This window comes from Chaetodon auriga, chromosome 14 (genome assembly GCF_051107435.1).
Source record: "Chaetodon auriga isolate fChaAug3 chromosome 14, fChaAug3.hap1, whole genome shotgun sequence".
In the NCBI taxonomy this organism is placed as follows: domain Eukaryota; kingdom Metazoa; phylum Chordata; class Actinopteri; order Chaetodontiformes; family Chaetodontidae; genus Chaetodon; species Chaetodon auriga.
Window position 1 is genome coordinate 14,429,749 of NC_135087.1, and position 13,804 is coordinate 14,443,552.

Below are 13,804 nucleotides of genomic sequence, written 5' to 3' on the forward strand. Positions count from 1 at the left end.
AGATGACATTATCTCTTCATTATTTATGTAGCCAAGAATAAATTCTGCTGTTGTACGCCCAGACATTTTTTTCATTTTACAGTCAGCCTTATAGTAACTATCACCTCTCCCAAGGGTAACCATAGTTTAGTTTGATCACACCACGATAAGGCTCATATATTGTGAGTATCTACTTGCACCCAGGTGAGAACAGTCACCCAGCAGCTATTCAGCTATTTACACCTGTCACCAGGTGATGTAGTATGAAGAATGACGAAGTCTGTAAAGGGAGGAGGTTGTGGTGGATAAATTTCTCAAACGCAGGACTTTCACTCATTAGGCTGGGGTTTGTATCCGACATGAAACCAAAAGTCAATGCTTACTTCTTTTTTATATGCTTATTATTTTCAGTTTGCAGTAATTTGATCAGGTTTGGGCACCAAAAACTACTTGGTTAGGTTTAAGCAAACAAAACTGCCCAAACGTTTTTGGAAATATGCTTGTTTGCTTTCCTGTCGAGAGTTAGATGAGAAGACTGATACCACTCTCTTGCGAGGTTTAAATTTCTCTAATCTGTAAAAAAAAAAACAAAGTTTTAAATTGTCAGTTGACTCTTTCACAAAAAGTTAGTGTATTTGCTGGACTATTTGGCTGAAGTCACAGCTCCAGGCCTAGAAATAGTCCAGCACATAATCACCCATAAAACCACAATTTGTCACTTTTACTCTAGTTTTTATGTGGATTAAACAAACAATATGTATCATGTTAATTAGTGAGTTTTATAGATCCTGGTTGACAGATATTTTTTTTTACCTTTGAAAAGAACCAGGCTAGCTGTTTCCCCTGTTTCCAGTCTTTATACTGAGCCAAGATATCTGCCTGCTGCCTGCAGCTTCATATTTACCATACCAGCTTGAGAGTGCTAGCAGTCTCCTCATCTTAACTCTCAACAACAAAGAGAAAGAGTGTATTTTCCGAAATCGCAGACTATTCCTTCAAATTATCTGCAGCTTTTTCCAGTGAGTTTTAACGATGCATGAAGAAGTTCACGTGCAAGTTTTAGGATTATCTTGCAAAACAAGCTGTGAGAAAAGCCAGTGGACGTTAAAGCATTTACTACCAGGGATTAAACATTCACAAAAAGCTGTAATTTAGGGTAAGACTTTAATGTGACAGAGGCTGGTGTCGAGTTATTTTTGAATTTCCAAGGAACACAAACTTTACTGCCATGCCATTGCATGACCATGTTGCTATGAGGAACACACAACAACAGCGAGATGAAAATGCCCTTGGGATTGGATATTATATTTATTGGTGCATGCAAAGGTTCAAACCTCAGGATTTTATTGAAAGAAACACACAGGGACCTCAGCGGTGAATGATGAATGGATGAGGGCGTTCTGCATAAAGCCTGAGGAATGATATGTATGACCACAGTGGGATTTGACCACTGGTGGTGCAGATGGTTCGGTGCACTGAGTGAGTGGGTAAGAGAGGATTAATTCTTTTTCAGCCCGCAGAGACTTTTTTCACCTCCTAAAATACACCAAGGCTGTTAAGAAAGACCAAATTCTGAATTAAACTTTTCCCCTCTTTGCATGTGGGCCCTGAGAACGTGATCAAACATGGGAAAACAAACCCATCCTCTCAAAGTACAAATAAGACTTAAAATATCCAATTAGTCATTAATTTCTTATCAAATATCAGATAGAAAAGCTGACATTTTGCTAAATCAAATTCTGAGGCAAATAAGTCATACTTGGAGCAGGACTCCAAATCAACCTGCGATCGGTATCTTTCCTGATAATCTGGAATGTTTTCTCTTTTCATAGCGACATCATATTTAATGTCTTGGACGTCACAGAGATTCATAACACTGTTGGCCTTTGAATAGCAAAACATGAACAAGAGTCAAGTGTGTGTGTCTTTGCTAATGTTCTTGAATAACACCCCCTGGGACCAGTTTCAACAGTCTGCACTCTCCTTCCATGTCTGCAAGCTTTAGTCTGTGAAATGTAGAACACCATCTGTTGTTGAGCTTGTTGCTGAAAAACATCTCTCTCTTGACATCCTCAAATTTAAAATCAAGAGCAGAGTCTCTGTCCGTTTGGAGGTGTTAACGGTGGTCTCCTTTGAAAAGTGTTTTGGGAAAGTCATTGAGCTGCATGGCTGCAAACCATATCTTTTAACTGTTGCTTTGCTGCTCGGTAGGGAACTCTTTGCTTTGGAATAGGGCCAACATGCTTTGTTGCATCCAAAAACTGTTTGTTCCCCTCACACAGTGCTCCTTATAGCTCGCAGTCCTCCCTTTTTTACTACAAAAGTGCATGTTGCAAATATGCTCATAAATCTTCTCATCCTTTGTTGCCAGCAGTGTTTGCAGTGGTTGTGCAGTACAAGGTTTTCATTGTTTCAGCTGCTGTTTGGACAATTTTTTCGGTTTCTGCTGTTCCCTCCAGTTAGACTGATGATCTGCGTATCCCGGCACAGACCTGGAGATGAACAATAGTCTTTAACGCTTTCCCTGAATGAGATGAATGTGTGTAGACTTTGATTTTCACTTAGTCTTTGATGACCGTCATTTACTTTCCCATTTACCAAGTACCCTTCAAATTGCCCTAATTATGTGCAGTTCTTATGTAATAAGGGTTTTTTGGCTGACGGTCCGTGTTGGAACGAAGTAAATGGAACCATTAAACATTTTGTTTAAATAAAAAGAATAATGACTCGGTTTTCCTCAGCAGGATAGAACAACTTTTGTGTTGATTGGTCGTAAACCTGCCGATGGTTCCAGAGGTTTGCCACTCGTCACTCTAGAGGTCATGTCCAGTCCAACACAAAGAGACCTGTGACGGAACAATGAGCTATCAGGTTGTGCGGTGTGACCCAGACTGGGATGCTCATGCCAAACACTTCTGCCTGCTGTCAGACTGTCTTGTTTAGACAGCCTGCTCAAAGCCAAATGGCTCCATCCAACAACGAGGCAAGCTCTTCATATCAGTCTATTTTCTGCATTAGCTGCCATAAGCCAACAATCCAAGCCATTAGATGTGGGTTTGGACTTTGGTATTCTCAAACAAATCAAAATGAAAAATGAGCTTTGCCAAGGTAGACTTGTGCTGAGCCTCAAGAGCTGAGAGAGCTGGTGAAAAACCATTTAATATCACAATCCTTTACCTCCTTCCAACCTATTTGCCATGCTAAGCCCCAAAAAACTAACTTCTCTGTCTTAAATAGAGTAAATGTAACTGACAAATGCCCTGTATTTCATATGGAGATTTATAGAGAGAGAAAATACTGAAAGCACCTCAGCCTAAAATGTTAGTGAATGAATCCACTGTGGCCCATAGGTTACTGTGCAGTGCTTCACATAAACACTTTTCTGGCCTCGTCATGCAGACTGGGCTACAGAGATGGTTTAAGATGTAAACAATAGGCCTATTCCTGAGGATCTGGGTCACTGCGTGCGTGAGTGTGTGAGTGTTTGGGGTGAACAGGATCAACAGATAAATCCAGAATTTCCCTGTATATCTAAGAGGAAGAGTAGTGTTTTCCAAGCCCCCTCAATGGAGGGTTCCTGGCACTTAAAGCCACCTAACTGAATTCATCACCTAACTGAATTTCTCAACGTAACCCTCCCCCTCCCTCCCAGTCAACTTTCATCAGAACTTGAAAGTACACCAAGCGTTGTGCTTTGCAGTCTAATTCATCAGGATCCATGAACAACATGGTTTATGTACAGCATTAGCAGAAGCAGCAGAAGAGATCAGAGGGTTTGCAGCCTTTTTGACCCTCCTCCAGTTCTTGGTCCTGGCTTGTCTTTCCACAGTTCTTGACTGTGTGCTGTTTGTGCTCTAAAACTGCCTCCTCTCCAACTGATCTGGGTCAAGAGGCGCAGCTGGAACTGCCATTCATGCTGCCTGTCATTCCTTCATGAGAGCTAATATTCACATGTCGTAATACAGAGATAAGTTCAAACATACGTAGCAGTTAAGTGCCAAGTTATAATTTTGCAATGCATTGGAACCCTTACAGTTGTTTCATGCACCATGTGCATTCTTGGCCATCATTGTGATTTGTAATTTCCTCAAATTGATGAGGTTCACTTTGAATTGCTTTCCGTACATAAGAAATGAATGATGATGATGAGTGAAAATGGACAGCGCCAATAGCTTTATGTCTTTATTGGAGGCGTCCTTTGCTATCAGATGTAAACTGATGCTTTGATCAAGTGTTTGGACTGAGATTTATTGGTGTATATGAACTGATTGTTTATCTTTGGATGTAATTATTCAGCAAATGCTCTGAAAGTGAAATAATAAATGTCATGTCCTAAACGCAGTCAAGCCTGACACTTTATGCAAGTAATCAGAGTAAATAAATTATACAACTTAATTTGGCCTCGTGATTTCAACATCACATGTGTCTATAATGCTTTTTATTTGGCCATTGCTAATTTATTTCATTACAGAAATTGTTCATTTTTGGAAATTTTCTCCTGCACTTTTATTCTTAGAGTTAGAGCTGATGACTGATGCCAATGTCGTGTCTGTGTGTCAAGTATGGAGCTCGAGCCAGGTGGCAGTTAGCTTAGCTTAGCATAAAGACTACAGGCAGGCTTAGCTTTAGCTGGACTTAAAATGTTCTTTAACTAGTTAAAATTGTTAGTTAGTTAAAATGTTAAGAAGCAGGTTAGTTTCTCTAAAACCTCAAATTGTTGTCTTTATAGGTCTGTTAGCTAGTTCTGACCAGGGAGTATTTTTCAAGGTGTATTTTTGAACCTTGGACAGAGCTAGGCTAGCGGTTTCCAGTCTTTAAGCTAAGCTAAGTCAATGTTGAATGCCTCCTGGCTCCTGCTCGGTCTCTGATGCACAAACTTGGAGGGAGGTATTCATTGTCTTCACCAGCTAATGCTTCTGGCTAACTGGGTCTTGCCTATGCTGGTCAAAGCAATTTCACCGACAGCACTGATGAGAGCTGTGAAAGTTGCAGGCTGTAAAAAACAAATGAGCCAATGAACTCTCATTTCTGCATGTTTAACATCTGCTCATTCAGCAGCTCTCTTATCAGCACCATCAGGACTTTAATTAAAACTGTATGGCCATCATTTGATACCCAAAACATATTTTCCGTCTGTTCTGTCTGTTCAAACCATGTTCCACGTAATCTTGGCAGAGGTCTTCAAAATTGCTTTCAAGTCATCCAGAACAAGGTGGGGGAATGGTTCCTCCTCGGATCGCCTTGAAGTTCCTAATGATGACATCAAACACTCAGAGCAAGTCGTGCTTGCCCTTGCCACCCCCCTGATCTGCAGGCAGAGAGGGCAGTGATGAGCTCATGCTGGGAGGAAGTCACTTTGCCATTGACAGTGAGAGAGACAAAAAGAGCAACATCTGGCTGAGCCTAGGAAGTCAGGCAGGATGCTTCAGGCCAGGTGTCACTGTTAGTGATGGAAAAACCCAGTCATAATTTGGCGTGCATGGTGTATCTGGGTTTAGCCACCTCCTGTAAGTCCTCACCACCTTGACACCAACACCTCCTGTTTCCCTGTGTCACATCCTATCCCCAGGCCCGCCCTGGAGATTCAGGATCTGGGTCAGCAGCTGTCATCTTTATGTACTGCCTGTCATCTTTTGAAAAGATGACGTGAGAAAGCATTATCAAATGTTTGTCTCCCTTCTTCCCTTCTCATTTAGTGTCCTGTTCCCCTTGGCAGCAGGAATGCAGTTTGTACTCTGTGAATAAAGAGACATGTATAGGCTTGCGCTACATCAGGCACAGCTGGGACAGGGTGTGTGTGTGTGTGTGTGTGTGTGTGTGTGTGTGTGTGTGTTTGTATGCAAGTGTGTATTCATTTCTGTGTATCAAGCACCCGTGTGTTTATTTGCCCGATTATTGTTGTGTGTCTGTGGGTCGACAGAGCTGGTTCAGTGAGTAAATACGTGGTGTGTGGCTAAAAACCACATGTAATAAATGTTAATGCATGGTTTATATTCTCATTTGAGGTTTGATTACAGCCTCAATTACCTTACAGACCACAGGTGTGCTTTGTAGAGCTGTTCCTCTGATCTACCCGCCATGGTCCGTCTTTGTCTTGCTCTGCTGACTGTCTGTCAGGGTAGATCAGTGGGATCCAGATGTTCTTTTTTTGCAGGGCTGAATCACAGCACTCCCAAGCTTTCTGAGACCACCGGAGCCAAGGTAGTCCCGTCTGCCTGTCTGTCTGAGAGGCACGCGCCTCCCCCAGGTTGCTCACATGAGCTCAGCTTCCAGGTCGTGCAACACAGGCTCAGCAATTGACCCAAATCAAATGCTCACCGGTAAAAACTGTGGCCCTCGCAGCCCTGCTTGAGCTTTGTTCTTCGACCCTAGGTTTAATACTTCCTCCAGCCCGGTGCAACACTCGGGATGTTGCTCCCTGGTTGGCCACAGTCAGACAGAATAGGGAGTTCATAATCTAGTCAAGCAGACACAATGGGTGATGGAAAGGTTTTGTAGTCCTGATGGAAAGATCTAATGTGTTTAATCACACACTTCTCTCTGAGGCAAACAGACCAGCCCCACACACACACACACACACACACACACACACACACACACACACACAAAAGAAAAACCTGAGTCCTGTGAGTCTCATTCCCTTTGGTTGCCTGATATTTTATTTTTTGCTAATCAGTGATGAAAAATCTTCTCTTGCGAAACTCCTTTAATGTCGAACAGAATCTCTCAGTAATTAGTGAGGTACAGCAGATGTTTGTTTTGAAACCTTATGTGCTTAAAGAATGATATGGTATTATTAATTTGATTAAAACAAAATTATTTCCAAATCAATGTGTCTCATCTATAAAATCAATTAAGCAAAGCTATGACCTAAGACAGCGTGTTTTGCTCTGAGGAATATTATTTTCTGTTGCACACACTGACCACGCTTAAATTGATTTCACGGTGATGCACATACGTTGCTGATGGGTGTATCATAGAGAGTTTATATATGTGTGTGTGACATTAGCCTTTGAGGTCATATGTTTATGGTCTTGTGATGATGTGATTGACAGGACCCAAGTGAGACGGGGACCCCCTGACTCCTCCCCTCAGCAGACTGGGACCTCCCGTACTGTGAAACGTTATCCATCATCCTCTGGGCCTATTACCTCCAACGCTATACCCAATGGCAATGGCTATGCTAACGGCCATGGCAGTGAGCACAGGAACTGGTACGGACACAGGAATGGACACAGCAACGTGCAATCGTTTAACACTCACAGGCCTGCAGGTGACAGCCAGCTCCAGGGACAGTTCAACAATGTGCTATTACCAGCAGGTAAGAACAAAAAGCTAAACCTGTCTATCGCACCCTGTGAAATGAATGTCAGAAAACTTGGATCTGTTGCCACTTAACATGCATATTTACCATTTCCACTCTCCCTAGCCACGTCAAAACAAACACACAGCACTCTGGCTCAATTCACAGAGGCTACAATACATACATACACATCCTGTGGTGTCATCGTTAAATGGAACATTAGCCACAAGAAAAAAAGTTGGCAGCTTCTCAGGCTGAACTTCCCTTCTACCAGTGTCCACCCACCCCACCCCCTCTGTGGTCTGCATCACCAGACAGACAGACGTTTGATATCAAAGCTGTGTGCAGTGTGTGATCATTTGTATGTGTGCTCTGCTGGTCCACAATCTGCCAGGGAGGAGTATGAGCAGCGTGTGTGTGTGTGTGTGTGTGTGTTCTTGTGTGTTTGCACAGTTACATGCTTTGATATCTTTGGGAATCTGCGCTGTCACCTCTCTGACATGACAGGCTCTGAATCCTGGCGCCTCTACCCACAACAAAAAGAAATGTGATCTTGTCTTTCCTAATTTTTATTTTCCCTTCACTACTTCATCCTCCTCTGATCCACTATCCAGCGTACACAGCTGTCTGCTGTTCAAGCTTCTCTTGTTTTTTAGCCCTGCACCAGAGCAACGGCTTTTGAACGGCTTCCCACCATTACACAACGTTCACTTGCACTCACGCTCTCTTTGTCTCCTTCACACATACACACATCCAAAACACCTTCTTCCAAAGATAAAGGGCTTGGATTTCAGCCCAATACCTAATAGTATTCTCTCCCTCATTTGCTGGCCTGTGGCACATCGCTCATTCAGCTGCAGCGTGCCACTGGCCAGCCGTCAGCACACACCCCGCACACTTATAAACCTCCCTTTGCCCAGATGGGGAGTGTGTCACATTTAGGCTGACGGAGGAAGGATGCAGCTTGTCTCCAGCCTGCCTCTGCTGCTGCTCCCTCTCATCCAGGTGTGTGTGTGTTTTCCAGGGGCCAATCTCACCTCCAACCTGGACCGCATCAAGATCGTCTTCACCCCCATGCTGTGCCGCAGGGTGTGCAGTGGCGGGCGCTGCTACAACAGCTGCGAGAAGGGAGACATCACCACAGTCTACAGTGAGACCTCGCAGCAGCAGCAGCAGCAGCAGCAGCAACAGCCAAAGAACCAGGGCTTCCGACTCTGTGAGTGTCGACTCTGGGCCCTCTGATTATCATTAACTCTTCTCTTTCCTGTCTGCTTCCTCTCGTCACTTGTCTACCCTCACTGTCTCTCTTGCTTACATTTTGATTCTCACACACCTCCCCTGTGTCTACATCTGACTCTCTCATTCCGTTTTTTATGGGGTGCGCTTGACAAAATGTGCTCCCAGTAGCATGCTGTCTGTTCTGAATACCAATCTTGGAGAGGAGGCAGAGTTGTGGAGATGAAAGCCGAGAGCTATGCTAAAAACTCTCACTGTCACAGAGAAAGAGAGACAGGGAAAGCAGGAGAGATGGGGGTAGACCAGATTAAAAGCGGGCTCTGTAAAAGGGGGCTAATCTCCCCTTGCACACACACATACACACACACACACACACACACACACACGTGGAGCTGGTGGTCCCACGCTCCCAACACTTAGCCCCATCTCTTTGCGGTTTACACCTCGCGGTTGGCCCCGCCGTTAACCATTTAACGTGCTCCCTGGGAGAGCAGGAATGAATGAAAGAGGAGAGGGAGAGGCAGAAAGAGAGAAAGAGTAGCAGCATGAACAGGATTTTATAGGGATTACATTAAACCTTCCATTTATCCAGGGGGCTTTGCTCCAAATTCACACAGGAGTGTCCATGGGAAGGGAGGGGGCGGTCAATGCCAAGGGGAGGGTCGTACCCCTGCATGTTTCTTAGTTTTCTCATCAGTTTTAAGGGTCCAGCTAAGGCTCAGACTAATTACTACTTGTGGATTACAGAGTGCACATACCACACACATACACATGCAGGTCCTCTCCAGTCACAACTCACATGCATACAAACTCAAACAGTCATACGAACATGCAACTTCACGTGGGTGCAAAAGGCTCTTTGGGGAGGACCTAGCTGACTTATGAATATATAAACAGGTTGATGTTGCAGATTTATGTGCCCATTAATGGGGTTTGGAGCATGGAGTAGATATTCCAAACACTTCATCGTCCTGGCAGAGGCCACACACAAGATTACATTCCTGGCACCTCCGCTTCTTCCTGAGCAGTGGTGTGTTTTTATGCCCCATTTTCAATTTTCTAGACGTCTCCCTTCATTATGTAAAAGCATGTGTTCTAGAGAGTGTTAAAAAGAGATTGCTTTCCATTTAGACTTGCATCCTGTTTTTGCTTGGGTGTGCGTGTTCATCGAGGAATGTCAAGTGGACAGCAAACAGTTATGTCATGCTGTTGTTATGTTCCTTAAACGGTGCAGTAAAATCTGCCTGGATAATTACAACAGGCTCCCTTGATACGCACCCTGTGTACGACACTTATTTAAACCCTGATATTAGAGTGGGTAGAAGTCCTTTTTATTGAGTGAGAAGTGTGTGTGTGTGTGTGTGTGTGTGTGTGTGTGTGTGTGTGTGTGTGTGCGTGTGTTTGGTTGTTCAAGGTTGTTAAATGGACAGACAGATAGGCAGACAGGGAGCGTGGTGTGCAGTCGACAGTAGGTTGTTGTCTAAGAATAGTTCCTGCCCCATGCTGGGGTGGGACCGGCCTGACGCAAACCAGTGCAGACCTGCATCCCACAAGGATTTAATAGCCTCCTTGAGCTGATAATTTAACCAGCATGTCTAATCACACGAGTGTGTGTGGACACCAACCCTGGACCTCTGTCTGTCTTTCCTCATCAGTCTTCTCGCATTGTTTGTTCCCTCTCTCTCTTTTCTGTTTTCAACCTTTTCTATTCACATTCTCCTCTCCTAATCCCTTTCATTCCGTATCTGTTGCTCTTCTATTCTTATTCCACCCCTCCCTCTTCTACCTCCTCCAGACTCACTGTTGTTAATGCTCTGTGACAGGGAGCTCATTCCCTACATGCCATCGAGACTGTCCAGCGTCTCCCTGCTCCCTGTTTTCTCCCTTTCAGTGTGTTACAGTCTGTCTCGATGAGGAGAGGGGATGCAGCTCCCAGCATGTTTCCATCACTAGCGTCCTCTTTCATCTCGTAGTATGTTGGCCATCTGTATCTCCAACTGCCTTGTAAAGTAGTAACTGAAAAGTGCAATGCTTCACTTTTTCATCCTTTGTGTCCCAAAATTGTTCTTCACGGTCGGATAGATTATTTTCATTCGATAGTCTTTGATGTTTTGAGTTAGGTGAGGTCAGGTCAGAGGGAATCTGTATGCGAGCCAGCCCAGGTATGTAGGGCTCTGGGCTGGCACCCATCCCTTATGCCAAAAGATAAGACCAATGAAAAGGTTGTGAAAGCAATACTGTCAAACACCATCTGGCCAGTACCGGCCTTTCCTCTCTTTCTCTCCCCATGCTAAATTACAAACTATAAATCAAACTGTAGCACGTTTTGGGATTCAGTTTACTTACATGGTTAAGAGCCAGTTGCCCTCCTTTGAAGATTTGATAGTTTGGGAAATTCTTGGTTTCTCTTCAGCTGCCAGCCAAGCGAGTATCCACACAGATATTCATGCACTTGTTATTTTCTCTGTATTATTACAGGATGAATCATCACTCATCACTCCACACAGGAGTTTGTATTTACTGATGTGAGGCAAAACGTGCCAGTGAAGGAGGTGCAACACGAGACAGTGCCATGGCTCTGCCCTCAGAACAAAGTTGAAACTTTCTAAACGTCATGTGGAATGAGGTGTCTGGTAGAGTCAAAGTAGAGAACAGCGTGACCATTGCTAACCATTTGCAAACAAAGCCTATCCACATGAAGCCTCAGCACATGCCCTTCCTATTAGGACTGCTCCTTCTGTTTCTTATTAGCGGATCCATCTGTATGAGGATGCATAAATCTGTGCAATTAAATGTCATGTGTTGTTTAAGCTAACGAATCTCTCACCTAAGGAACCCCTTCATCCTTTTTTCTTGGCCTCTGACCCCTGTGTTTCTCCTCACTTCCTCTCTGCAGTCTTCTGTCAGATACCCTGCCTTAATGGAGGCCGATGCATTGGCAGGGACCTGTGCTGGTGTCCATCTAACTCAACAGGGAAGTTCTGCCATCTGCCCGCTCCACCTCCTGTCAGACCCACTCCTCACGGCCACAAGGATGCCAGCCGCCAGGGACCGAAATCTCCCTCTCACTCCATGTACACTCTCCCGCTCTCCAATCAGCAAGGTAATTCCCCAACTCTGTGACCAATGGGAGGCCAGCCTTTGCCCTCCCACTGACTTATTTTAAGGCCAAGTCACAGCAGAAAGTGGGACGGCAAAATTCATGAAATATGTGGCCCACGAAATATAAGCATATGGCCTGTTGGCGGACTACTGTAGCTGGAGCGCTAGCCATTATCATGCTAGCACCTGTCAGTCTCAATATCCTTTTTCTCTGCACAGTTGTGTTTACTACCCCCCTGATATTTTATTCTGGGGATTGTACATATTGAAGAGAGCAACATAAGTTCTCAGATACTGTCAGTTAGCATGTCAACAACTGTCTGCAAACAGTTCCCCTTTTGTAGAATAGTTTCTACTCTATTAGAGGGTTTGAAGGGGATGGTACAACACAACTAACTCACTTGTCCCATTTGAAATTCTTTGGCTCTTCCCTCCTGCAATTTCGCAATTCCACTGAAATTAATTTTGCTTTTTTAAATGCTGGTGCGGTGGGGCCACACAGACCGCAAATGCACACTAGCCCACTCCTTGATTTTGAACACTGTTTATCATGTAGTGCTCTGCCTTTGCTGGCGAACGGTGAAGGCCAGACTCTATTTTCAGCAGATTAAGTAATGGATGAGTCAGTGGAAGTCCTCATTTTGTTCACACAATGCTGTTTTTATCAAACAGGAGTGGATATTAGAAACAGAGCACGGCAACATCATGAACTTATAAGAAAGAATAGAAGAGAGAGAGGTCTGTTCACTTTCCTTCTCGATCAACCTTGCGTCTGACTCAGCATCTCGCTCTGTCTAAGTAGAAGCAGAAGCTTTGTTTTAGATAATTTATAATCCAATCAGAAATCTTCCATCCTGCTCCATTTTGAAGTAAATTGCATAAATAATGGTAATTAAATGGCACCAGTTCAATGTCTGTATTGTCATGTAACACCAAAGAAATTATCTTTCCTCCCTGTATACCTTATATATGCACAGAGGCAGTTTTGTGTCCAGGCCTCTCGATAAGGTCGACTTCTTCTACTTGGACTCTCCTTGCCGTCTGTCTGTGAGACAATGATTTATGAGAGTGGGTCAGGATTCTGGGAAAAAACCCTGGCACTCCCTGAAGATAGATGCTTCCCCTCTGTCAGAAGGACAAAAGAGCTCATTCTCCACATTGCAACATCTTCTCAACTCCTCAACAAATCTGTTTTTGGTCTTTAAAATGATTTGATTTAAACCAGAGAATCCAAAACTCTTTGTGTTGTTGTTGTTGTGTAGTATCTTAATAACGTCTTCTCTGCCGGGAATTCCCCTTGTAGAGCTTGTAACTGTGATGAAGCAAGCTTAAGTGTGTGTTGAACAAGTGTGTGCAGGATGTTCGCCGACAGCTCACAAACTGCAGTATCTATAGCTTGTAGACCTTGGCTCAGGTTGTTTCCACTTTCATTATTCAATATTTTAAAAAGATAAACTATCCACCGCACTGTTTGAACATGTGGATGCCTCCTCCTTCAGTGTCTCTCCACCCATCCTTGGTAAACGTCCACATTCAGCACCCTCCAGAGGCCGAAGTCCACATCCACCAAGTAGCTCGGGTCCAGCCTGGGCAGAGACCTGCCACCACGGAGGGGGCTCATTCAGTCCAGCAACGCTCGCAGCCTGGCAATGGACATGAACCCACCACTGAGCTTAGCAGCAGGCACCCACACACCAATGGAAATGGTCATGGCCACGGCAGACTGCACCACCATCAGAACGGACATGTGGGAAGATGCTTTCAGGAAACAGTCGATGGACAGGTATTGCGTTAAGTCATTAAGACACACCATGTACACTGTCAGCACTAGTTGATGGAAGCCATCTGGTGTATCCCATCCCATCGTAGGTGTTGAAACCACTGAGAGAAAATGTTATTTTACCACAGATACCATTAAGTTCCCATCCCACCACCTTCTCTGATACCTGCTGTCTCAAACAGGATGTGAGCCTGTGGCTATGATTTATGTCATGTCCAGAATGTATGTTCTCTGACCGTGCTGGTCATCTCATGTTCTACCAGTTCCCCCAACATAGGCGTGTTATGAGTGCATCCAGAGGACAAAGGTTAAGTTTGAAATTTAGCCCATATGCTCCTCTGTAGTTCAAATGGGAAGACTTTCGTGGTCTGTATGGCACCGTGAATACAGTCTGGCACGCACTG

At 44.3% G+C, this 13,804-nt stretch overlaps 1 protein-coding gene across 1 annotated transcript in view; it reads left to right on the forward strand.

The window, feature by feature from the left end:
- Positions 1 to 13,804, forward strand: part of LOC143331661 (latent-transforming growth factor beta-binding protein 2-like) — an 80,871-nt gene that overhangs the window by 23,509 nt on the left and 43,558 nt on the right. The window contains exons 4-7 of the mRNA XM_076748761.1: positions 7,035 to 7,300; positions 8,307 to 8,498; positions 11,415 to 11,621; positions 13,120 to 13,403. Coding sequence (XP_076604876.1) covers positions 7,035 to 7,300; positions 8,307 to 8,498; positions 11,415 to 11,621; positions 13,120 to 13,403 — 949 coding nt within the window. The remainder of the gene's footprint in view (positions 1 to 7,034; positions 7,301 to 8,306; positions 8,499 to 11,414; positions 11,622 to 13,119; positions 13,404 to 13,804) is intronic.